This window comes from Balearica regulorum, chromosome Z (genome assembly GCF_011004875.1).
Source record: "Balearica regulorum gibbericeps isolate bBalReg1 chromosome Z, bBalReg1.pri, whole genome shotgun sequence".
NCBI classification, from domain to species: domain Eukaryota; kingdom Metazoa; phylum Chordata; class Aves; order Gruiformes; family Gruidae; genus Balearica; species Balearica regulorum.
Window position 1 is genome coordinate 42,227,111 of NC_046220.1, and position 27,634 is coordinate 42,254,744.

Below are 27,634 nucleotides of genomic sequence, written 5' to 3' on the forward strand. Positions count from 1 at the left end.
TCACTCTTATTTGACTTGGAGAACTGGTCTTCCACAAACCTTTAGATCTAAACCTGTTTCCTTTGCTATGGTAGGTTAATCTTCCTTAGATGAATCCTATGTTTTTTGTCTTAATGCACAAGTTAATTATATAAGGAGTTGTGTTTCCTAATTCTTTGGAACTTTCAACAGTAGAAACAAAAAATTGTATCTGTTCTTTCTATGACTTTTATAAAATGTTAATTCCATATGCCTCGGCTTTATTTTCTCAAATGATCTATTGTAGGTCTACTGTGATTATCATGGTCACTCTCGTAAAAAGAATGTATTTATGTATGGCTGCAGCATCAAAGAGACAATGTGGCACACAAATGTTAATGCTGCCTCTTGTGATGTGATGGAAGACCTTGGTTACAGGGTAAGTTTGACACCTGTACCTTTTTTACTTGGCATGAATTTGGAATATACTTTTCCAATAACTTCCCAATGTTATTCTGTGCCCATAATGAATATAGCATAGGCAAACTTCTTTAAAATGATCTCTTCTTATTTCATGAGTATACTTAAAAATATTTTGAGAGCTTTAAACATTGTACACTAATGCAGCTAAAGATCTAATGTTAGTAGAGTGCTTTATTTTTTTAAATCCAAAAGATTTAAAGAATTACGTGGTACCTGTTTCTTCTGTGTAACTCCCCTGCCGCCTTGTGGCTACTGCAAATCTGTGCAACCTAATGTGTCCAAACCCCTTGGTTTTTTGAGGGGATGCAGAGTTAAGCTTGAAAAGCGTGTGAATGGATATTAAAACACTTGTTACACATCCATGCATGTAAATGAGTACAGATGCTTTCAGAATTTTTTTATCAAACCTCTCATTTTTTTAATGCCATCTATCGCTCCTTGATTTTCTTGTGTGATTTCCTGGATGCTGAGTCTGATGCCATTCGCATCTGCTGCCCAGCATGCGTATATGGGGGTTTGTCACTTCAGCCTGTATTGCCATGCCACACAAAAGACAATAGTCAGTAAGAATTGTGGGAAAAAGCCTTTTGGCTTGGAAAAAGCCTTGAACTGAAACATTTGGGCAAGCTTAAGCTAATAATGGTATACGTACTACCAAAATAGCCATGTGTTGTGGCATAACTGGTACAAAAAAAACCTGGAAAGGATTTAGTCATTTAGCATTATTCAAATACATACATTTGCATAACTGTTTCTTGCCTTTTTCTGAAGCTGTCATGTGAACAGTTATATTGAACTTTGATTCATGTACTTGAAGTTTGAAGAACTTTGCTGAATATGAATGAATTTTATGTATTAATAAAATATTGCCTGTGTTAGGTCTGCAAATTGGATTGTTGAAACAGTCTGAAAATGAATTAAATTAAATAATTATATAGGGTATGAGCAAAGTTAGCTCGTTGAATTAGGAGGAGATGTTGATCACCTGAAGCATTCTTTTGTATCCTGATTCTTAGCCACATGTTTAACAATTTTAGTGATTGAATCTGAAAAAGAGGATTTTAATAAGTAGGAAATGGCAGACCTTTTGTTACTTGAACACACTGGGTTTTGAAAACTCAAGGTGGAGAAATGTTTTCATATTTATTCCTTTAAATCAAATTGCAAGAAAATTTTCTGATAACAGTTTGTGATGGAATATTCCCCTCCCCTCTGCTTCCATAAGTGAAATAAAAGAATCACTGTATTTTTCAAATTGCTGTCCTGCAGGCACTCCCCAAGATCCTGAGTCAAACTGCCCCAGCATTCTGCATGGGCAGCTGCAGCTTTGTAGTGGAAAAGTCCAAGGAATCAACAGCGCGAGTTGTTGTCTGGAGAGAGATAGGAGTACAAAGGAGCTACACAATGGAAAGCACATTATGTGGATGTGACCAGGGCAAATATAAGGTAAGAAAATATATCAGTTAAACTGTTCTTGCTTAGTAATTTCTTCTATTTGCACTGGTATCTTGTTCTATAACCCAACTTGCTTGCTTGCTTTAAACTTCTAAAACTCTAAGATTTCTGTTTACACTAATCTTAGAGTGAAATTGCATAATTTGCACTACTATAGGCTGCATAGAAGTCTTCATCTGTCACTTAACCCCCCCCATGCACACAGAGTATGTTATGCTTATTGGCTGTTTTAACAAAAGTAGTATTAATTATTGCTTGTAACACATACATATGCATGTAGATAAAAAATCAGAACTGTTCTTTCCAGTAGATTATGCCAATAGTAGAATAAAAATTTCCTTTACACATGGCAATTTCTCACTTCACCGTGGCAGTTCATGGTTCGTCAGCAGGTATTTAGTAGTGTCCCTTACAGAATTTTCCTGTGTAACTGCAGAAACAGGCTTATAAATCAAAACACTTTCATATCATGTTACCAGAACTACAAATTACACATCTCATTGTTACTCATCATAGTTGTTTGGCTTCTTGACTTAAAACATGTTTTCAATTTGTGTCCTTCAAAAGCATTAACAGGGCTGGCTATTTGAAAAGAAAAGGTAGCCCTGTTCATAGTTTCTCATATTCATAGGGAAAAAGGGGGAGAACCACCACCCTAACATCTGATCTTCAACTTCTGCCACTGGATTAATTTAGCTACAAAGTGAAGCAAGATTTTAAAGTGAACAGTCATGGAAGAAATCACAGTTTCCTCTGCTTGAAAATAGAGTTTAGGAATTCTAATCAAGAAAATCACCACAAGACTGAAATACAGTGCTTGACAAAAAGAGGATCAGAAGGGTGGGATCAAGGGTAAGGGAGCAAGACCAAAAAAAAGTTGGAACAGAGTATATTTAATGTATTAATGTATGCACCAACACCCATGCTTATCTCCCTAGGCAGAACAAAGACAGATATTTTGGCAGGAATTTCAGTAGGACCGTAACTACTAAATGGACAAGTTCATTTTGTCAATTAACAACAGAAGCATTCCTGCTGTTGTCAGAATATTCCATTATTCCTCAGATGACATTATTATGGAGCTTTAAAAAATAACTCATCCAACTTGCTTGTTTTGAAAGTTCCATAATATTCTTACAAACATGAACCTTCACGGCTTTAGCAGTGTTGCTACAGAAAGTTCTTAAGAAAGGTGAATTGAAGATGCTTTGTGGACAAACTTACAAGGGGCTAAAGTCTGTGGAAAAATTATTTAACCAAAAGGGAAGAGCGTTCTTCTGTGTAATATAAACTAGCTGATGAGATCAAATTGCTCTTCTGTCATTCATTTTATTTGGAGTAAAACAGTTTCTGAGGTCTTAGTCATCCTCTGAATATACAGGAAGATCTTCATTTTTTCTTCACTATGGTAATGCTCAGACTTACTAAGAAAATGTATCTAAAATGCCAAGATGACTAAACAGAACAAGAAAAGAGCAACACTTCTCCAGTGAGAAGGTCAAAGAACTGAAAAGGCTCGGTCTTTTTTTTTTGTTTGGGGTTTTTTTGTGTGTGTGTGGAGGGAGGGAAGGAGTGGGGCCAGCAACTCTGTGAATAAACTTGTGGTATAAATTAGATGACGTCTTTCATAATATGTTACTTCAAAACACAGTGAAGAGTCAAATTGTAGAAATTCCCTCCCCTCCTACTTTCTAACTCAAAGGACATGACAGTTCAGCTCTGAGGGACTGTGTATTATGTAAAGGTCTGAAGCACTTTTGCAGTTATCTTCTGGTTTGGCATCATCACTGAATTTTGTTCAAAGCACAAAAGGGATTACTCAACAATTCTGTTCTTCATGGTAGAAATGCTGAGTCTTTGCCAAAGCTGGATAATATCAGAACATCAGTTTTTCTTCTTATTATTTTTATTTTACTCTGACAATGGTGATTGTTGACTATTTCCAGCCAGAAAGCTGTTGAACAGAAGTTAGCAATTCTTGCCTGAATTTAGGATCCCTGGTGACAGAGTTATCTCTGGAAGGTCTTGTTTCAACTGCTTGCGTGGGGTCTTTGTAGCGCTTTGAGAATTAGTGCTGCAAATATTGCTCAGTCATCTGCCATTCAAGATACTGAAAAGATGCTCTGAGTTATACTATGGAGGATAATTAAGATGCCAGACAAAAGGAGAATTTCTTCAATAATTCAAACCACCTGAAAACTGAAGTCAAGTCCTTTCCTGATTGGAGATAAATAAATTTGGGAGTATTGCTTAATTTTTAAGTTAATCAAAAAGATTTTGTTACCTGGAAATTTTATGATGCACATAAAAAGAAGACTTGAGGAGATGAAGGATTCAGTCAACCAACTTTGTCAGCTACTGTGATCCTTCAGTTTCTACATTTTGAGTTAACAAAAATGATCACATCTTTGTAGCCTCTGCATTGTGATTTAGTCCCAGCCAGTAACTAAGCACCACTTACCTACTCAATCTCTCCCCCTGCAACTCCTAACAGGAGGGCAGAGAGAATTGGAAGAGTGAAAGTGTGAAAACTCATGGATTGAGATACGAACAGTTTAATAATTGAAATAAAATAATAATAATAAATTGTAATGGAAAGGAAAATAATAAAAAAAGATAAATAATACCCAAGAAAAACAAGTGATGCAAATGAAAAACAGTTCTTGCCACCTGCTGACTAATGCCCAGTCAAGACCCCAAGCAGCAATCACTGTCCCCTCGCCAACTCCTCCCCATTTATATGCTGAGCATAACATCATATGGTATGGAATATCCCTTTGGCCAGTTTGGGTCAGCTGTCCTGGCTGTGCCCTCCCAGCTTCTTGTGCTGCACCTCCAGCCTTCTCACTGTCAGGGCATGAGAAGCTGAAAAGTTCTTGAGTTAGTGTAGATACTACAACTACCTAGCAACAACCAAAACATCAGTGTGTTATCAACATTATTCTCATACTAAATCCGAATCACAATGCTATACCTACTACTAAGAAGAAAATTAACTCTATCCCAGTGAAAACCAGGACACTCTGCTGAATAAGAAAGCAGAACAAGAAAGTGATGTTTTACTGTCCAACTGACTTCTCCAAATCTTAGTATGGCTTTTTTCAATTTATTAAGTACATATTACAGAAACATTCTTCTCAACTTGAGGCTGCAGTCTGTAGTGCCTTCATTTTGCATCTTTGCTTTCAGGTGGCAAAGTTTATCACTGAGATTATTCATGTGAAGGTATTTTTATGACATGCTTAGTAAGGAAGACTTCAGCCATCTGAAATGTTACTGTCTAGAAGAAAGACAGTTGTATAAAATGTAAAGAAAAAGGAATGGAATTTGGTCCATGTTTAAAAAAAAAAAAAAAGCAGCTACTTCTTGGTGGCTTATGCTTAAAAGCAATGCTTGTAACACTTAAGGAACTTCAGTGGCCCACAGTTAAAGGTACTAGAACAAGAGTTGAAAATGATTAAGAGATCAAGAAGATGAGTGTAATCAAGGCTTCAATGAAAATGAACTTCACCTCTGTTGCCTTAGTTAGGGCAACTATTTATTATTATTTCCTGAAACAGATTTTAGGTCTCTTGTTTCGTGGAAATTAAGAGATTTGGCTGATGAAAGAATAACAGTGGATTAAGAAATCTGGTATTTGGCAGCTGTGTGGTATTGCATTCTCCATCATGATTTAAAGAAGCAAATCTACACTTTGGCATGGGCTTTTACCGCAAGTATGTAGACCCTTCAGTATAGTAAGTTCAAACTTTACTGTCCAGGCATTTCAGTTATCCACCTCCAATCTTACCCATTTAGGTCTCTCTTTAGTTCTATCCTCTTTCTGCTGTGCTGAAAATAGCAGCCACGGAACATGCACATGCTATTTATCTTTCTAACAATTGTCCTTGCACTTTCTTTTGTGCTGTACCCTTGTCCTTTTTTTGATTTAGAGCCACTCCTGTTATATTGTCTATAAGTAATCTGCCAACTAACAATAACTTCTTCAGCAACAGATGTAGACAATGATTGGAAAAATTTCTGAACCATCAAGTTGTGCACATTAGTAATCTGTGTAACAGTGAGATTACTGTTACCCTTCTCCTTCCTCTTCTGCATACTTGTTGCCTCTTGTCCTTAATGTTATTTTAATCTCTTTGGGGCAGGGACTGTGTCTTCCTGTGATTAGCGTAGTGGAGCCCCAGCTATGATTGGGGTCTTCGAATGTTACTGACGTGCAAACAAATACAAAACAAAAACAAAAAATTGGCCTCTGTGGATAAGGTACTGCACTGGGAGTAAGGAGAACTGATTTCTGTTCCCAGCGGGGTCAGTGACATGCTGTGAGACACTGTGCAAATCGCTTCAACCCTCTCTGCCTCCATTTGTCCATCAGTAAAGTGAGGATAATTCTTCCTTTATTAATAAGTGCTTTGAAACCTACAGCACAAAAGCATTATAACAAAGGTAAGTAGTATTACTATTAACAATAATACTCAAATATCCAACTCTTGTTCACTGCTAACAGGTTTCTGTACCATTTGGCTGGATTTAGAATACTGGATATAGCTTTAACTTTCTTGTTACTAAAAAGAACCTTATTTATGAAGACTATCGAGGAAAAAAACTCACAAGAAAAATAAAATCAAACTTTCCCTTTATGAAGTGTGCGTATGTTCAAAACAGAGCTACAAGAAGAATGTGTGGACTGTACCTTTCTGGAGCAACATAACACTTTCTTTTAAACCTTGCATTTTAAAATACAGCATCAGCGTGGTAACATATACAAAGCTTGTGTGTGTGGTTTTGCTTTTAGTAAAAAAATTCCTACTCTGTTCTTTTTGCTTCATGTGTTCTCCTACTTGATGGCTTAGCTTATCATCAGGTCCTGGTTCCTTTACTTCCCTGCTTGTTTTTTCAAAGCTCCTGTTTAACTACCCTTTACCGTAAGAGGCTTAGAAGATCCAAAGTAAAATTCTTTAAAGTTCTCCTGAGATACAGAAGTTGCAAAGGAGGAGATTGAGTTGGGTTGTGAAATTGAATTTGTTGGTTTATGTACAGTCAGTACTAGCCGATTCCATAATTGTTAAGGGTCACTCTGGAATATCATTCTCTTTGAATAAAGTAGTTGAGGTCAGAGGTTCTGTCCATACATAGTGCACCACTGGCTAAATTAAAAGTGTATAATTATGTGATGGGAGGCTTTATCACATATGTAAACTTGGAGAATATTATGTAAGTGCTACCTTCTAAATACTCTTTGCAGAGGAAGGTGCCTTGGTACGTCACTTGAGTTAGAAAACAGCTATAGCTTTTGAGACTTTGTTGTTTTTAATTACTAAATATGTGAATAAATGGTTTCAGAATTAACACATGTAGTCTCTAACTTAGAGGAGGGGAAGAGATGTTTGTGTCAAGCCATAACTTTGTTGCCTGAAATAGTCTTATTTATATGTCAGAACATAGTAATGAACTTGATCAGAGCTACAATATGAATTCACTCATTTTTTTTCATTCTAGTGGAACTTCTGTTGAAGAATTTTGTATTTGAAATATTAGTATTTGAAATTCCTTTTTAGAATTTTTGTGCTGGTTTTTAAAATAATTTATACTTACCAACTTGAACACGATCTCCATCTCTCTTCCAATGCCACTAGGAAAAGTGCTGTTAATATTGATGTGCTAGAAGTATAGACTAGGAAGCTCCAAAGAAATGTGGATGTGTCCGGAAATGTCTGTTCAGCCTTAGAGGAATCATGTAGTTATTATCTGAGTTTTCTCTGATAGTCTTCAAAGTTTCAAGTTTACTTTACAGTTCTTATTTGTTCTGTCTTTAGAGCAAGAGAATGTATTAAATAAAACAATGAAATTTGTTTTAAATAGTAATGCTGCAGCATGTATGGGTCTATCTGCATGCACCTATTTTGTATTTTTAAATCTTATTTTTAAATTAGGGATTGCAGATAGGAACAAGAGAACTGGAAGAGATGGGAGCAAAGTTCTGTGTTGGCTTACTGCGTTTAAAAAGAGTGGCCTCACCGTTGGAATACAATCTGCCTTCTAGTCTGTTGGATATTGAAAATGACCTGATTGAGTCAAGCTGCAAAGTGACAAGGTAGTACACATTTACTATATTTACTTCTTTTTTTTTTTTTTTTTCCTCCCAGGAAAAATTGCAGTTTCTCAAGAGAGGTAAAGATTCTCTCAAAAATGTTTTTCCACTCATAAAAAAATAACATTGATGTGTTGTGACCTGTTAGTGTAACAATAATCTGAATATATTGGAGACCTATTGTGTTAATTAAATTGCTTCGAACTTTTAAAGAAAACAATAAACACAGAGTTAGACTATATGTCACATTTTGTTGCTGGGATAAATGCCAGCAATTTTAATGTCATTGGGGAGTTATATGCAGTAAAATTCAGTAAGTTTTAGCTCTCAGTTGTCTCTCTGAGAGCATTTTCTTCTCTTTCTAATACTGGCCACAGTATTAAAAATATATTTAGACAGACTTCAAGTACGTGAGTTAAAGCACTTTAGAAAACCGTTTTCTTCCAAACTAGTTTTGTTGGGTTTTTTCCCCCTCTGGTAGACATATGTAACAACATTTAAAGAATTTAAAACATGTGAAATAAGGTTTGGGTCACAAAAGAAATGTGTATCTGCTCAGTAGCTAGCTTATTAAGTTGCCAATTCTTAAAGCTCTAGATAGGCTTGCAGAAGTATGCATACTATTGCATATTTCCATTCATGTAATTCATCACTGAAGTATCCACATATACATGGTAATTGGAGGTGCACAGCAAATTATTTCAAATGTACAAGCATCTCTTTCTGAAAATCTGGTTAGAGATTAATTAAAGCAGAATTCCAGACTTCAAAAAAGAATTAAATTAGAAAAGAATAAGATTTACACACTGTAATATGTTATCACTTGGCATACTTAGAGCCTAAAACATTTTTGTAGCGGCCTTGGCTGTATCTCCAACTTAGCTAAAGCAATACTGTGGAAATCAAAGTTGTTACTGGTTTTGTGCAACTGAAACAAGACTTGAGACTTGAGACTAAGACTTTCATTGGATGCTAGACAAATGAGCAATTTGTCTTAGACTATGCAAAACTAGCAGAGATATGGGAGGGCATCTGTGGTACCCTATGGAAGGGGGAGGTGATGTTTAGTTCCAGCATTTAAACACATGTTTTCAGAATGTGGAGTACTGACAAAGACTGGAGCTTGTGTTCATGCTTAGCATTTACAGAACATAATGAAAAGTGAAGTATAAGCTAAAAGGTGATAAGAACAATAGGAGAGTGTCTTAAGAAAATGGTTAAAAGTGTATGAAGAGTAGCTGTGATGTGTAGACATCTATCATTCCAGTGATGGCTGGATCCCCCAGTATCATTTCCTCCCTAGTACAGCATTGGCTTGCTTGTAATGGCTGGATTTTTACTGTTAGATCAGTTTTTGTGCTTGGGTAAGGCTTAGTGATTCCTGGAAGAGATACAATCAGAAGGCAGCTTGGGAGTAACTCACCCCAACCAGTGTGCAAGCCTCACTGAAGTGTAGGTATGCTCACTGAGAAAGAGTCATATGGCAGATGGTGAAAAAAGCAGAAAGTTCTCTACAACTGATGGAATGGCATTAGCATGGTGTCTCCAGTGCAGACAAAACACAGCATTTCAATCACTAAGAATGCCTTGGTGGTGTTTACTGTACTAATATAACATTGATACCATAACAATGGTAGCAGCAGAGAGCAGTGCTCACCACTTGTAACATTACTTTTCAGTGTATCACTCTAAATTTTCATTTGATGTATGAATTACCATCAGCCTTGTAAGATGTAGTTTGAAAGTGTAAATAAAATACCAGTGGCTTTGGTTTTGCAAGTGTAAAACCGTATTCTACTATCTCTATAGTGTGTTTCTGTCGTGATTTTACCCCATCTGGGGCTAAACCATGACAGTATCAGTTAAAAGAAAGAGGTGGGGAGGATAAACTGTGAATGGTCTTAAACTCTTTTTCTTTTATTCCTTGCCTTAGTTGACAATTTAGCCATTAGAATGAATTAATATAATTACCTTTTTTATCTGAAAAGTCTCTAGCTTGTGCATTTGTATAGTGTAGTAGTTTAATGAGTGATACTACAGAGAGATTAGCACAGAAAATCTGCTTCCACTGCTATTACGCTGGGGACTGAGAGAGTTGATCATCAGGTAACTGTGGAAAGCAGTTCTCTTGTCCTAAGCTTTTGGATTAGGAAAACACAGATTCCAGTTTTGTTTTGTCTCACAGGCAGGGATCAGGCTATGGAGAAAAAAAAAAGGTATTGTTTTATATGTATTGCCAAGGATTCTGGATATTTATCATCTGAAGGTAATCTGTTTAGGATTCTTCTTAAATATATGAGGAGCTTACTGTCTGATACAGATTTCCATTCTTTGGGATGAGATGTAAGTGTTGACAAAAGAGACCAAAACTTAAGAAATTAAAAATGTTAACTGCTAAGGAAGTGTATAGATGCTTGAAAAAAGTTACGTAGTGCACGTTGGATATATTCCTTGACATAAAGCTGGGAAGCAAGGGGCAATGTTTTATACTGTAAAGCTCTTGTGAGAAATCACCAGATGGAATTCCAACTTTGTGACAGAGGAAGCTGTTTTTACTACAGCAAACAAAATTGTTTTGATTACAATTTTCATTACAAGGCCATTATCAAAATGAAAAGGAAGACTAGGAGGAGGAGGAGGAAAGAACTTGACAGCTGCCTTCAAATACAAGAAGACAGAGGCAGAGTCTTTTCTCTCTAGGGCGGGCAGGACCAGGAGTAATAGCCTTAAATTACAGGGAAAAGCTAGTCTAGATGTTAGGTAGAAATTCTATATGGCAAGCAAAAATGAAGTTCCGGAATAGTCATTTGGGGAAGTTGCAGAGTCTTCAGAGGAGATTAAGAATAGCAGAGACAGTCTGGAATGGCAGTGGGAACAGCTGAATTAGCCTTAACGCACAGAGGTACGCAAAGGGGCTGTGCAAAACTTCTTTGCTAAGTATTGTACTTAAAATAAATGACATATTCATAAATACTAAATAATTAAAGTCACTTTGACTCTCTTTAAAGCATTGCTTTACAGCATTCTCCCAAGCATCTGCATGTAAGCAAGGAAGTGCCTATGAGGGACCATATAGAAAAAGCCCCAGACCCTTCTGGGAAATAAGCATGCTGGGGTGCCTCTTTGAAGTGCATGCACAGTAATGCATGCAGAATTGGGAATAAATATGAGGAGTTAAAGATCTGTGTGCACTTGTAGGGCTATGGTCTTGTTGGGATCATGGAGACATGATGGGATGCCTCACACAACTGGAGTGCTGCAGTAGAGGGATACAGGCTGTCTAAGTAAAGACAGGCTGGGAAGACAAAGAGGAGGAGTTGCCCTTTATGTGAGGGAGCAGCTAGAATGCATGGAGATCTGCCTGGGGATGAATGATGAGCCAACTGAGAGCTCATGGGTGAGGATTAAAGAGCAGATCACTCTGCGTGACATGGTAGCGGGTGTCTGCAGTAGGCTGCGTGACCAGGAAGAACAAATGGATCAGACCTTCTACAGACAGCTAGAAGCAGCCTCATGTTTTCAAGCCCTGGTCCTCATGGGGGACTTCAACCACCCCAATATCTGCTGGAGGAACAACACATCAGGGCATAAACAATCCAGGAGCTCACTGGAGAGCACTGATGATAACTGCGGGAACCAAGTGATACAAGAACCAACAAGGAGAGGTGCTCTGCTGGATCTGGTACTCACAAACAAGGATGTGCTGTTTGCGATGTGAACATTGAAGGCAGCCTTGGCTGCAGTTACCACGAGATGATGGAGTTCAGGTTCCCAAGAGGGGGAAGCAGGCAAAAGGTAAAATCACAACCCTGGACTTGAGGAGAGCACACTTTGGTCTCTTCACGGATCTGCTTGGAAGAGTGCTACGGAATAAGACCCTGGAGGGAAGAGGGACCCAAGAAAGCTCATGGCTATTCAAGGACCACATCCTCCAAGCTCAAGAGCAGTCCATCCCCATGAGCAGGAATTTGGATAAAAATGCCAGGAAGCCTGGCATTCATGGATTAATGAGGAGCTCCTGGCAAAACTCAGATGTGTAAAGAAAATGCATAGAAGGTGGAAGCAGAGACAGGTAACCTGGGAAGAATATAGAGGCACTGTCAGAGTATGCAGAGACATAGTTAGGAAGGATAAAGTCCACCTAGAGTTGAATCTGGCATTGGATGTCAAAGGCAACAAGAAGGTCTTCTATAAGTACGTACGTAGTAAAAGGAAGACTAGGGAAAATAATGGCTCCACTGCTGAATGAGGCAAGAGCCCTGTCAACACAGGACATGGAAAAGGCTGAGGTACTGAATGCCTTCTTCACCTTAGTCTTTATTAGCAAGACCAGCTTTCAGTAATCTGAGGACCCAGAGACAGAGGAAAGTCTAGGGCAAGGAAGACTTACCCCTAGTAGAAGAGGAACAGGCTGGAGAATACTTAAGCAAACTGGACTTATAGGTCCTTATGAGATGCACACACAAATGCTAAGAGCTGGCTGATGTCACTGCGAGGCCATCTCAGTAATCTTTGAATGATCATGGTGATTGGGACAGGTGCCTGAAGATTGGAGGAAAGCAGATGTCTTGCCTATCTTCAAGAAGAGCAAGGAGGAGGACCCGGGGAACTACAGGCTGGTCAGCCTCACCTTGATCCCTGGGAAGGTGATGAAACAACTAATCCTGGAAAGCATTTCCAGCCCCATTAAGGAGTAGGAGATTGTGAGCAGTCAACACAAATTCACTAAGGGAGGTCATGCTTGACCAACATAGTAACCTTCTACAATGAAATGATTGACTTGGTAGATGTGGGAAATAAAATGGATATTGTCTGCCTTGACTTCAGTAATGTTTTTAACACTGTTTGCCCTAGGATCCTTATAGAGAAGTTGATGGAAGTAAAGGCTGGATGGGCACAGTGAGGTGGATTGAAAACTGGCTGAGCAACTGAGCCCAGAAGATGATGATCAGAAGCACAAAGACTAGTTGGAGGCCAGTAACTAGTGGTGTACCCCAGAGCACAATACTGGCTCCACTCCTGTTTATCATCTGCATTAATGACCTGGACAATGAGGCAGAGCATACCCTCAGCAAGTTACCAGATGACACCAAACTAGGAGTGGCTGATCCAAATGGACCTTGACAGGCTGTAGAAATGGGCTGACAGGAATCTCACGAAGTTCAGCAAGAAGTGCAAAGTCCTGCCCCTGGGGAGGAACAAATCCAGGCACCAGTACATGCTGGGGATGGACCATCTGGAAAGCAGCTTTGCAGAAAAGGCCACGGGGGTCATAGTGTACACCAAGTTGAACATGAGCCAGCAGTGTGTCCTGGCTGCAAAGAAGGTTAATTGTATCCTGAGCTTCTTTAGGACGAGTGTAGCCAGCAGGTCAAAGAACATGATTTTTCCCCTCTGCTCAGCACTGCTGAGGCCACACCTGGAGTACTGTGTCCAGCTCTGGGTTCCCCAATACAAGAGAGACACAGACGTACTGGAGAGGGGCCAGTGAGGGACCCCTAAAATGATGAAGAGACTGAAGCATCTCCCATAGGAGGAAAGGCTGGGAGAGCAGGGACTGGTAGTCTAGAGAAGAGAAGGCTGAAGGGGCATCTTATCAAGGTATACAAATACCTGAAGGGCGGTTGTAAAGAAGATAGAGCTAGGCTCTTTCCAGTGGTGTCTGGTGACAAGCTAAGAGGCAATGAACACAAACTGTAGAGGAAATTCCATTTAACCATTATCTATATACACACAAAAGTTATATGTATATTTGTTGTGAGTGTGCTCAAACAAGTTTCCCATGGAGGATATGGAGTGTTTATCCTCGGAGATATTAAAAAACTGGATGTGGTCCTCGGCAACCTGCTGTATGTGGCCCTGCTTGAGCAGGGGCATTGGCCAAGATGATCTCCAGAGGTCCCTGCCAGCCTCAGTCATTCTGTCGTTCTGTGTAAACAGGGAAGTGTCTTTGAGTCTGCTCTCAAAAGATACTGAGTGCTGGTGGTGTGGGCAGCTTCAAATTTAGTGCTAATTTAGATAATTAGAACACAAGGTTCTAAAATCACAATCTAGTTGCATTTCTCTCCCTCAGAATTTTTACAGCCAAGCTCCTCATCCCTTGGCATTTCTGCCATATACGCTTTATTAATTTTGTAAATATGAATTCTTCCATAAATACAGGCTGGCTGTAAGGCAGTTTAACTTGACAGCTGTTGTGGGTGGCCTCTAAATGGTAGTATTTCAGCAAGGGCATGTGTTTCTTTCTTGAGTTCCTTGTGTGCAATGGTGCAGTACGTTGAACTTCAAAACTTAATACTGCCATGTTACACCTATTTATCATACTTTCCAGTTTTTAAAAGTTTTACTTTTCATTTGCAGCTACTATTATATGTTAACAAGACTATAATATTCTTTCCATCTGTGTTATATCATTGTCAATTCTTTAGAACTAAGGTTCAGTATAAACGTATCTCTTTGAAATATTAAACCTCAGTCACAGCATTTTGAATCAAGATGTAGTTGCGAGTAATTAGTTATCAGGGTGGTATTGAAAAACAGCCCCAGATTTTCACATAACTTAATATAAATAGCTGCCTCAGATACAGAATTCTGTATTTTATTTTGCCTCTCTAAAGAAAGTTAGCATCCCAGTTCACAGGTAGTTTGTGGCTGTGCTTTGGAAAAAAAATTATGTGCTGGATTTCTCAGTTTGTTAATGTGACTCATGATGGAGTGACTTTAAAACAGCACCTGTTCAATTGAGGAATGTCATACACAAGTCACTCCCCATAGCATCTGCCGGAGAGGTAAAGACACATCAGAAGCACTTTAGTATCAGGATGGGATAAAAAAGGGTGGGTAATCATGTACCAGCCAGCCTTCTAACATACTGCTTTGCATGAACACATGCACAAAAAAATCCAGTTCTAAAGATATTTGAAGGAAGCGAATAAAAAAGATAACTATAGATCTTGACCTTCTTTCCAGGGTAGTGGAAGGAGAAGCAGTGGATTACCACTCTGGCTAACTGATCCACAGACTGTAGACAATTAGGTACAATTGTGGTAAAGTGGAAAGCTGTTGTCAGGATTAAACGTTGGTGCAAGATGATACCTTAAACTAAAAATAGGATTACTGCTTTGTAATATTTCCAAAACTAAAACTTTACAGTAAAGGTAATGGTTATGGTCCTCATTGTGGAATAGGATTTATGTAGTTAGACTGTACACAAGTTGATCAGCTTCTTTGGAAGTATGTACAAACATATATATAATCCTTCAGACTTAATGGTACTTCCATTTTGGACTTTTAAAACACATTGTTTATGATGGGTATGAAAGTGCATCCAGTGAGTAAAAGGTTATTATTGCTTTCTGTTTGATAGCAAACTTGAATAATGCTAGATGAGAAAAGGAACAAATGGGGAGGTGGGTTGCTTTGATGTTATGAAATAAAACAAATTCTGGAGAGGGATATGAATAGACACACATAGTTTGAACTTTCTTCTCCAGCTAAAATAATTCATGAATCCACCTAGCTCTAGAAAAAATTATGTACCAAAATTAATTGCATTTAAAGTAATGACCGTAGGGAATACTGCCCCTGACTTGATTTATATTTTGTTGGTGGGAGCGAGGGGCACGGGGACTGTTTTATACTGGATTTTCTGAAAGCACTAATAAGAGACTTAGTACTATGAAAATGCAATGTAGTTGGCTTGGCACGTGTTAGCATAGATGAAAAATAACATGAGGCTCATAATAATGTTAATGTTATTGAGACTGTACATGGAAATGTTTATAATCTTGTTGTGCAAGGAAAGTAACTGGAACTTCAAAAAACAGGAAGGTTCAGTCTGCATCCGAAAAGACCAGGTCATGAAAATCACAAAAGCAATTGTACTGCAAGACAAAATTTTAAGTTGGAGACATCAGTGAATAACTTCATTCAGTGTTTTGGAACTGAATTTGTATATAGAAAAAAAATTTTAAAATATATTTTCCCCTAATTGTGACCTTTGGGTCTTACATAGCTACAGATGGTAAAAGGTAATAACCAAATGCTTCTACACTAAAGAGATGTAGGCAGTGGAAAAAAAAAAATCAGATTCTGTGCATGTTAGAGTTACAATGTTTATCAGATAAGAAACATTAACATAAGCAATATTTTACTTTATTGGAGAAGTCTGTTAACAACTGTTCAGATTTTTTAAATGCCTAATGGCTTTGCTTCTTAAGTTTATTAAATTTAAATCTATTAAATGTAAATCTAATAACACTAAAATATAAAAATCTGTACCATGAAGTGAGAAAATAGGTACCTTGCTCTCAGTATTCATTTAGCAGTACTGTAAATCTGTGTGAGAATCTGTAATGGAAAAAAATAAATATGTAAATTCCAATAACTTATCATTAAAATGTTGGCAGTAAGACTGAAATATATTGTGCATTTGTACCTGACTCTCTAGTGTTCTGACCCCATCTTAAAAGGGATTTGATATTCATAATTATTTATACAGTTTTATTTCATTGAATTCAGTGGAAATGCTTTTTATTTAAAAAGTGGGAGTCAAATCAGACAGCACACTGTTTTTCAGAGGAAAGTGCAAACTGTACTGTGTCACTGCTGAAATATTGACTTAATATTGCACTGTCCCTTTTTTCAAGTATGAATTTTCTTAAACTTTATGTGTAACCACAGCAGCCTTATGTAGCCACTAATTTGTCAGTACCTGCTGATGCATCATCAGATTTGTTTAACCAGAGTAACCTAAGCAATCATGTCTAATTAAAACATTGAAAAACATTTAATTACATAATACTTAGCTTGGCAAAAAGTTCTTCTAGTAAATATTGAACAACATGACTAGATTTTAAAAGAAAAAAATTATAATTCTAGTATCCTTCTGAGACAGGAATGACCCATCTCTATGCATGATAATAGGAATTTGCTATCTGGATAACTATGTTGACTCCTTTTTATTTTGATAGCTGTGCTATGTGCCATAGAAGCCATTTATGTGCATCATTTTTTGCATAAGCAAGAAACTATAATTTTGTTCACAGTACCTCCACTATTAGCAATAAAGGTGCCTTAGAATCATTTATGTTTACGCATTATCTTCTTTCATTCTTTGCTAAAGGGATTAATAGTGCCATAGGTGGAATTAAGAGATGGTCCAGGTTTTGTTTCTGGAGGCTCAGAAGCCAAGTACTGCTGTATACCTTAGGCCATCAGACTTTTTGCCTCAGTTACTTGGAAAAATCTGTCTGGAGCAGAGCAATTTTATTCTGCTTCCCAGCAAATATGCCCATACAACACTTGGGCCAGATATCTTTGGGGTCCAAGTTTCCTGTCTTTGGTAGCACTCACTGCATGTCTCAGCAGAATATTCAAAAACCTGTACTGTTTATCAATGATGATAGTTAAAGGGGAAGTCTTATGTTATTTGTTTTTAGGGACTGGCTTATATTCAGAAATGAAACACATACTGCAAAACAGGTTGTAGGTAAAGGTCAGCTCTTTTAAGGGATAATGGAGATACCATGTTCCTCTATTCTGGATATTATTTAAAATAAATTTTAATATAATAATCTTTTTTAATGAATTCTATTGAAATACACTTTGTACTGTCTCAGGAAGTACTCTAGACAGGGGCATATTAGGTGTTGATGAGATCTTTCCTCCTCAAAAAAAAAAAAAAAGAAATATTCAGATTTTAACAGCTGAAGAAAAGTGTGGTTCAGCATGGATTTTCCCTTGGTGTTTCATAGTTGTTGGGTTTTTTGCGGGGAGGGGTGGAGGTAGGTTCTATTTAAGCACTATTTTTGTGTAATCACTGAATGAATTTTCAAGGCTATGCTGTATTTCCCTTGTACAGTGAAAAAGACAATTAGTGCCTGAAGATGTTGCAGTTCATTCAGATTCCATAATCATAATTTTTCTTGTCATCGTGGGGGTGTGAGAGGCACTCCAGAATATTCTGCTAGAAGGTTACAGCTAATTTCCATGGATATGATGAGTACCAGCCCCTAGTGATACCTCTAGTAAGGCTCAGCAACTTCTTGAGCTCTCCTTTTCCCACTTCCCATGATGATGATAATGAAATGTAGAGAAGCTGGTGGCTGGTGTTTCTAGCTACTCTTACAGCTGAAGCACGGGGTAGTTGGACTCCCTACCTATAAGAGACCTCACTGCTGTTCGGAGGAAAAGTTTGCTTGGTAGGTTTTTCTTTCTCCATCCCCCTGTAAGGATCTGACTACTTTTCTGTGCAGCAGAAGTCCCTCTCTTTATAATTAATGGGAAATAGATTTTTTTTTCCTATTAGTGCTTGAAAAAGCAAATTTTTATTAACACTTCTTGAAACCTGTATACCAAATCTGTGAAATATGTTGTCCATTTATCCTTTGATTCAATCCTTGTATCCAAAGTGCTGAAGTTTTAGTGTTTCTGTATGGTTCTAGACAAGATATTAAAAGTATTTATCAGCTGCAGTATCTGTTTATTAGGTATCTGTTTGCTTGTGTGCTGGAAATATGCAATGAGCCTCTCTTGAGAAAATTTATAAAGCTAAATTTCCATTCCTGTTCAGAGACAGTCATGGGTCAGAAGATAGTCACAGAATTCCATGCTTTATATGCCCAGACTTCCATTCCCAATATTCTATTATAAAAGTACTGCTTATACTTTCCTCATACTTACATGGTTCACGGCTCATTACTTACCATTAGAGGTGAATCAGAAGCTATCCGACCTACAGAAAATGCAGGTGAAAACTTATGAAATATAAGAGAGTAGTTTTTACACAGCTGTAATGTCCTTGTGACATTAAACTAGAGAAATGAATAAGATTGTAGTTATTGCCTTTATATTTTGGATGTTACTGGTATTACTTTTTACAAAAACACAATTTTAATGCTGTAGAGGATAAGCAGGCAAGTTTAAACATTAAAGTCTAACCACACAGAAGCACTGTTTTTATTTTTTACAAATGATTTTGAGGGTTTCTCAAATTCTTTTTGGTTTTACGGGTTGTACTTAAAATGATGAAGTAAATGTTAATATTTTAAAAATATGCCTCCAGTATTTCATTACACATAGGCTCAGTTTCCATGAGTTCATTTTGAACCATGTCTGAAACATACTTGACTTAAGAAAAATAAAACAATAAGTAGATTTATTTCCCTCTAGCAGTGCACTTTAACATTTTAAGTGATGAATTAAACACTTTATTTTTCTTTAATTATTTCAAACCCATTTGACAATGTTCCTGCCGTCCTCCCAATTCCAAATGGAAAAGATTAGACTAAATGTAATACTATCTTGTAGTAAGAATTATATATAGTTGGAATGCTGACAGGTTTGACAGGGTCTGTATGCAATGAAACAAAAACACATGACTGCAGTTATAACTGTTAGGATTTACTGGAATTATTTTTTGCACAATAACTCGACCTCTTTTTGGAAATTCTAGTAATTTCATTGATTGTTTTGAGGCTATTGGTGTGTTCTAGAACATGGTGTATTTTTGTTTGTTAATTTGATTTAATTATAGCAGAGAAGCAGTCTGAGTTTCTGGGACCCAGCCTGTCTAGAAAATGGTAGAAAAAGTAGATGCCAAAAGGAGCTGTGGGAAAGAACAAACCTGATGCAAAATCCATTTCCTGCACTTACTCTTACACTTGAGAAGGGACATCAGTCTGCTAGGGCAAGGAGTGAGGGGTACATACAGTGAGAATGTGTCCAAGATCATCTTGCCAAGGCGCTCTCTAGGCTGCCAGAAGGAAACTGGGTTTGTCCTACTTTATTTCCCTCCCCCTTAATAACTCTTAAACTTTGCTCAGACATTTGCATACTTCTAATCTCCTACACCTGGGAGTAAAAGTTTTTTGCTTCCTACTCTCCTGCAGCATTTGAGCTTTTCTTAGTCTTTCTTCCTGTACCTTAGGAGTACAACTTAATTACAAAGAAGGCATCTTATGCTGCAACTTTTGTCCTGTCTGTCCCTTTGTCATGGAACCTCACAAACTAGGCCAGTCCAGTTAACAAACAAGCAAAAAGATTTATTCTACAAGATGGAAGGGGAAAACATAACTTTTGTTTTAACTGAAACTGCTCTGGCTCCAACAGACATAAACAATACACAGGTTCAGTATGTCAGTCAGGATATTACTACTACACTACTGACTTAAGAGCTCCTAAGGTTTATGGTTGATGACCCAAATATGCAAAATCACTCACCCATTTAAGATGAGGTCTCTCAGTCTGTACAGAAGATGAACCATAGGTGACGTCCCAAGCCACAGGGAGAGCCTCCAACTGCAGACCCGCTGCTCTGAGGGACACAGACTCAAAATGTCTCTCTTGCGGGACTCCATTTATAGCCAATTAGAATCTGACCTGTGGTCATATATGGTCACGTAGGCCTCCTATTGACCTCAGCTTTGTCTCCCATTTCAGAAATGGCCATTGCCCTGTGGGCATAATTAAAACTGTAGCGGGAAGGTTTTCCCGTGGGCTTTGTTGAGTTGGGTGCATCTGCCGCACCCTTTCAGAATGTTGGAAGGAAAAACTATCAAAGACAAGCGCAGAATTTCACTGGTGGGCCTGGTGGCAGTGCCCATGCACCAAGACCCTCCTCTGGCCTAAGTGAAAGCGATTGTTTTTATATCTGTGTAGACTGTGGCATCAGAGTACTGTTTGTCTTCTCTAGGGCTAAATAAGGAAACTAGTAATCGGGGGGGGGGGGGGGGGGGGGGGGGGGGGAAGTAGTATGATGAACAGGTTACATGTTCTTCATACCATTTTTCAAGCTTTTCTTCCACTGCTGGTAGTATGATCCAAATACTAGTGTGGGTTACAGTCAATGATTGTTTAATCCAACTAATTTAATCCGATTTTGAGTTTTACAAAATGTATTTCAAGGTGATAGCACAAAGTGTTGAGATTACTTTTTAAGCTGTGGAGTGAAATTTTATAACTCTAAAGGTGGGGATATTTAAAATCAAATGGGATTTGGACACCCAGCTTCTTACGGCTTAGCAAAGAGTTGGACATGTTCTCCTCTTTAGCCCTGGAAATTCCATTGAGGAAATATCCTTACTACTTGGGAAAAACACACAAGTGAAGAGCTCCTGAACAGGACAGCACATGTAGCTGCATGTGTGCCATTGCCTACTGCAGCAGCTTTGCAGATCCCTAGAAGAGACTATACACCCTAAAGGGACATGAAAAGTGTGGAGAAACGATGCCTTTGTGATACTTCCTGACTCTCTTACTGCTCTAAAATTTTCCTTCCCCTGGCAATCCAGTTTTAAAAGGAGTCATTAGTTCTTCAGATTTTTCTCTCCTTCCTTTCCCAAAACCCCCAAGTAGGTGCAACACTCTGTAGTTTGGCAGGGAATATTTCTTATTTTTTTCTTCCAGAGTTTTAAACTGTATACACTTCCCCTGTAGTCTCAGAAAACTGCTGATCTCCATGGGGTTGAAATTGGTAATGTTTGCATCTAGCTTGTGGGTTAATTCCTCAGTAGTAGAGTCATATGGATAATGAAAACTCCAAATATATCTTTTGAGGGATAAATAAAATTTTAGTTTGAAAAAATATACCATGTTAGTGAATAAGTTTATTTTTTAATATGTTTGGAGCATTAATGTAAATAAGAAGCAACATAGTAAGATATTGTTATTAAATAATAATTAAAATATGTTTTAGAAAAAAGTTGTATTCATTCCTAAATTCAGTGTATTCAATGGCAAGTGATATAGAAAATACTCTTTTTTAAATGAAAGGCATATTCGTAAAGTTTCTCATAATCATTAAGACCATAATATTGTATCAGGTCTATTAATTTAGGAGTTCATCTTTTTACCTATAAAATGTTGTTTAAGTAAAATCTGCAAAACTTCAGGTTTTTATATAGTATTCTCTTTTAACTGCTGTGACTTCAAAGAAGATACACAGATTATGACATCCCTTATATTAGAGAACTGTAGCTGTGTGATAAACAACCTCTGCTAACCTGAGAAAAATAATGGTTTCCTTTTAAAAGGAAAAGCAGGAGGTGTAGGGGTAGAGGAAGAAGGATTATTGAGCAAGTTAATTAGAAACAGCCCAAGGGAAAAGTTAGGAAATTAAAACCCATAGAATCAGCATGACGGCAGCTAAAAATATATTGTCATAAGATATACCAAGGGTGGGGAGCGGCAAGGAGGCAAATAAAGAATTTGATTAAAGAGCAAGATTTTTTTTCAGGTGTTTTGATTTCTACATTTCTTGTGACCCAGCCTCAGTAAAACAGTGGGGTAATAATTACTCTTTGCAGATTCATGGTAACCTTTAGAATAAGATTGCTAGGCACTTAAATATCCAAGGTTAACATTTGCTCCATCAGAAGAAAACTTGCCACGGGAAAGCAAATGTGTATGAGTGGTATACAACACAGATTTTCCCTTTGAATTTAGAAAGTACTTGGATACCATTTTGTGAATAATGAAGACTCAAGAAAGGGAAAGTGAAAAAATAAATATAATCTTTATTTACACTAAAAAATGATTGAGAAGTTGTGGTGCATTGTCCTGGATGGTAATAGAAAGCTAAAATTATTGTGAGGCAGATTTTAGAGCCAGTTTCTACATTAAAGGTTTATGTAGCTTTGAAAGTAAGATCTGTTCATCTATTCGAATGGTACTTTTCTTGAATAAAGTAATTTATAATGCTAATTTTTATTTTATTAAATGGGAAATGTCAACAAAAGGCATCCCTCAATTTCAGATAAGAATTATGAATGTATACATGCCATGGCAAATGTCTAAAATGTGTTATGTCAGACACAGTGACGTTAAGACTGTGCACAGTGGCTGAATTTCTAGAAGTTAGGGGCATGCTGAAATGCTTACACATACGTGAATAAATAAATTTATACAAGTATAAAAAAATATATTGAATACATATACCTGTGTGGTTTTCAACACAATATAAAATAGGACATATTCTGTGAACTGACAAGCCACTTTGAAGAGGTGAACTATGTGGTTTGCTTGTGTTTCCAGTTCTGTGTTTTTTCTTAAAATAGCGTTTGTTGGTTGCATTTTTAACTAGATCAACTATGTAAGTTTAATTTTTAAATAATGACACTTATTAAAAAGAGTGTATGGGATTTTTTAAGAGCTTTACTATTCTATATTATACCTCACTAACATGAATTTTTATAAATGCCTACTGTAATGCATTAACATCTCGTTGTCAGTGATTAATAAAATATGTCATTGACATAGCTCACTGTAGTTTTCTGTTTCGGTATTCAGAATTATTACTCAATATTGGGCCAGTGTTCAGATTTAATGGCTCCATTTCTTGTGAATTGAATTACACAGTCTATCCTGCAGTTCCAGTGTGGATTTCTTACATACAAAAGCTAACAAATCAATATCTGTGTTAAGTGATTAGAAGCAGAAGTTGCAAAAAAAAAAAAAAAAAAAAAAGCTGTGCACTTGTTGGAATGTGATACATTTGGTCAAGTTCCTTTCAGTTTGTTTTTTAAATAAATGAAACATTTAAACTTCCCCCCAGCACACCCCCAACTTTTTTTTTTTTCCTTAGAAGTGTTGGTAGGTAGTGATTTCCTAGGGCGGAAAGCATCTTAGGACAAAAGCACAGAAAAATTATATTCCTTTGCTGGTTCTACCACAGGTTCTTCATGTGAAGCATGTATCTTACAGTATGTTGGGTTCCCCACTTGTAAAATGAAAGAGGCATGTTAGCAAAGATACTGGTTATTTTCCTTGTTCTTTGTCTTCCTAATGGAAACAATTTTATTTTAAACACCCAGTGCATTAACCAGCATAGTGGGTTGTTGCCCTAGTTAGAGCTTAAATAATCTTTAGAAGCATTTGGTTTTGTGGAGGGTTCCTTTTTGCATGGCTTAGTAAGTATGAGCTTGTTTAGTGAACCATGATACAGATTGTTTTAAGCATAAATTCAGAGACCATGACTGAATTGAATTTTTGAGAATTTATTTTCTTACTATTTTAGGTCTTCTGTAATTTTTTGTTTTTTAATCTAGGACTAATAATTCTTCTCATTTGTTCTAAATATTTGAATTAACTGTCAACAGAACAAAACATCAATGTAGCATGTCATCAAGGCTACAGGTAGAGGATGAATACTGTGGATTTCATTTATATTGAATAGAGATTGCATTGCATATTTCAGGTGGTCCACTTAAGCTCCTGAAAGACTTCTAGAAAGAAGCAGTGATTAATCCTTTTAATTATAAAGCCACAGCCAAGCTAGGCTGTTGTGTGCCTTAAGACAAAATTCATCAAAATTAATATGCAAACATTTCTGCAAGTAGCCTGTGATCTTTCTCAATAAGAACATTCTCACTGTTTTGTATCAGTCATGTATGATTTGATTATTAGGTAAAATGCATTACAAAACCTTCTTAGGACTTCATATGAATATAAAATTCCTTATGAAATATCTAGGAATACTTAGTGCTTTTTATGTCCCATGGGTGGTTAGTAAAACTGGGTCTGGAGTCTGGAAAACACTTTTTTTTTTTTTTTTTTTTGCGCCCCCCCCCCCCCCCCGGAGGTGAGAAGATCAGAAAGTTATATTTTAACCTATTTTAACCTTTCTCCAGTTAACATTGAAGGTGTTAGTCCTTTTATTGTTGGAGGCCATTAGTTAAGGGCATAGACCATTCTGTGGGCAGTGGCTCAGTTCCTTAAATCCACTGCCTCTGAGCTGCAAGGTTTAACAGACAAATTTTAACTCTGCGCGAGTGTGTGAGGACCTGATATGAGTCAAGCGATTCATATGGGAACTTAATCTTAGTTACAGGCATAAACGTGACTCCTTGTTTTGTCATCTCTGATACGTACAGTGTAATTGCTCACAATGCTTTTCAGTAAAATGCATGTTTTAATAAAATAAAAAAATAATTGGTTTCCCAATTGAATTTTTAGACTCATCTGGTTTTTAGTTTGTTGATACCTTATAGCAACTGCTATTTCATTATGAGGTTGTATCCTTCTGCAACAACTTCTTATACTGCTATAATTACATTAAGTTCTTGCAGGCCATTAGCGTAGGTCTATACTGTGTAGCTAATTTGTCATGGCACATTTGGATAACGAGTTGTGTATGACTGACTAATTAGTTCAGGGTCTTACAAACACAGTTTTGCTCCCAGTTGTTTTACGTGCACATAAAATAATCGATTCTATTTCAGGTAAACTGCCCTTTTCCTGAGGTAATTTTTGGATTATTTTATGTCAGGATAGGGACAGGGCATGATCTGAATGTATTGTTCCAAGTAAAACTTTTAACATGAATCATGCAACTTCTTTTGCATTGTAGCCCCACTACATACGTTTTGGATGAAGATGAGCCTCGCTTCCTTGAAGAAGTTGATTACAGCGCAGAGAGTAATGATGATCAAGACATTGAATTAGCTGATAATGCGGGTGATTATGAGGCAACTAATCAAGAAGATGGACTTTCAGACTCAGATTCAACAAGGATACTCTTTCCTTGAACCACCTCTTCCGCTAGCAGTAGGAAATTAAGTATCCTGGATTTTCATAGCCAAATACTTCCACATTCTTATCTACAAAGGGGATAGGCTTAAGGAAACACAAAAAACTGGGGCATGCCTAGCTCAAGGACAATAAATATTTCAGATTCCTGATAAATTGGCATTTGTATTATTTAAGGAGTTCTGTGTTTTCTTTTAGCACTAAATAGATAAATTTATTTACCAGTTCATTTTCTACTAAATAGCACTGCATGGTGTTTTGTGTCCTTCAGAAAAATGGTTTATAATTTGTGGTGTGTCAGAGTACAGGAACTAATTCTTTGTGGTACGATTCTTTGAGCTGCTTCCTGAAAAATACATATGTACAGATTTTCTAAATTAATTTGTGTATGTGTATATGCGTGTGTGTATACTGAGGTGAAGAGGTTATTTTTCAACATTATTTCAAAGATACTTGATTGTGTTTGAAGTAACGTAGTGCCTGCTCTGGAACAGTTCAATAATTACTAAATTAAAAATTAAAAAGTGGTGTATGAATTGTTGCACTTGTTTCTTGTTTCTAAGGATTGTATGGTTTTGCCACCATACTAGGTGACAAGATATAATGTCTGTTCACAGTTAGGGAATTTTGCACAGTGACCAATGCAGCCTGTGCTTACAAGAACTACACACTGTATAAAACTCTTTCCCATAAAATAGGCATGGTTTAATATGAAGAGGTGGTGGGGTTTTTTAAGTGTGCATGACTACAAGAAGTGGTTAGATCTGTACACTGTATGTATGCTCAGCTACCCAGTTGCTCAATTTTTCTTATTCAATATGTACATAGTTAAAAAGAGCTCACTTCACTGGGAGCACATTAACTATATACCCAATTTAAATGCTTCAATAGGGAAGGTGTATTTTGGTTTAAACATCTTTTACCTGGTCTCAATCCAATATTAACCCTGTCTGTGAAGGAGATTGAAGTGTAACTTCCTGAGGTCTCTTCCACCCTGAATAATTATTCTGTGATTCTCTATTCTTCATGTTTAAAGTCAGAGTGTCAGGCATGAGATTTACACTTCTTCATCTTCTCCTGTCATCTACTAATTCTTACTGCCTCTTGCCTCTGCTTAGAATGAGGTCTAATAGAGAAATGAAGTTGTACCCTGTTGTTTACAGAACTGACATGTTTTGCAATGAAAAATATTTTTCCAAAATTATTCTTACTTGATGTGACCCAATTGTGGCAGTAATTTTCTGCTGCATGTGCAAGGGCTTTAAGAGCATGAAGAATAACACATTGAAGTTACAGCAGGTTTTTAACTTATGAGAGCTTTGTGTATGTTTACTGTTGCAAATAAAACTGTATTTTGGAGGGGAAGGGTGGTAGAAGGATAAAAAAAAAATAAAAAATTGAAGAGAATTAACTGTATCAATGATTCTCAGTCACAAGATGGATTATCACCAGGATCTGCTGTTTGAAATGCAGCAGGATTATCACCAGGATCTGCTGTTTGAAATGCAGCATTGTTTGGTGATGCCTGTCCATACCATCCTGATTCTGAAACTGGGGAAGGTTTGATCCCTCGTGATATGCTACTGTATTTTTGTTTAAAGGCTTAAATCTATATTATGCAGTTTTGAGACATAAGAGTATCATGGAAACATGCATGTTCTTGTCCCTTTACAAATTTCTCTCTCTAGTGAAAATTATCATTCCTTGTGTTATGTGAACTACATATTGTAAATAAGAAAGTTTATTTAATACCTTGTGAAGAGAAGCCCTTTGCATTGAAACTGTAGAGGAATTTGGGAGTCAGCCAAACAGAAGGATTAACCTTGCCACAGAATTTGAACTGTCTTTAAGTCAGCTCAGTGAGAGCAGTGCAGAATGCTTGTATTGCTGTGTCAGTTTTATATTAGTTATCTACATAAATATTCATCCTTAAGGACTTGTATTTCAGTACCTTAACATAAATAATTTTGACCTGAATTTCAGGGGTGCAGGATGCCACATGTTAGTCAACCCCATTGTGCATTTCTCCATAGTTCTCATATGAGTCTATATTAATCATGGAACACTATTTTCATCCTACAGGCAAGGCTAGAAATGTACTTCATCCATTTAGAAAGAATT

General features: G+C 37.1%; 1 protein-coding gene across 12 annotated transcripts in view; it reads left to right on the forward strand.

Annotated features, from left to right (window-relative positions):
- The window catches only part of AGTPBP1 (ATP/GTP binding carboxypeptidase 1), a 75,724-nt gene extending 49,675 nt beyond the window's left edge, over positions 1 to 26,049 (forward strand). For 9 of the 12 annotated variants that reach the window (XM_075739967.1, XM_075739965.1, XM_075739966.1 and 6 more), the window contains 4 exons: positions 266 to 397; positions 1,711 to 1,887; positions 7,830 to 7,990; positions 25,335 to 26,049. In XM_075739967.1, the coding sequence (XP_075596082.1) occupies positions 266 to 397; positions 1,711 to 1,887; positions 7,830 to 7,990; positions 25,335 to 25,512 (648 nt within the window). In that variant the 3' untranslated portion in view covers positions 25,513 to 26,049. The other 3 variants (XR_012832992.1, XM_075739973.1, XM_075739974.1) reach the window with 3 other exon arrangements.
- The last annotated feature ends 1,585 nt before the right edge of the window (positions 26,050 to 27,634 follow it).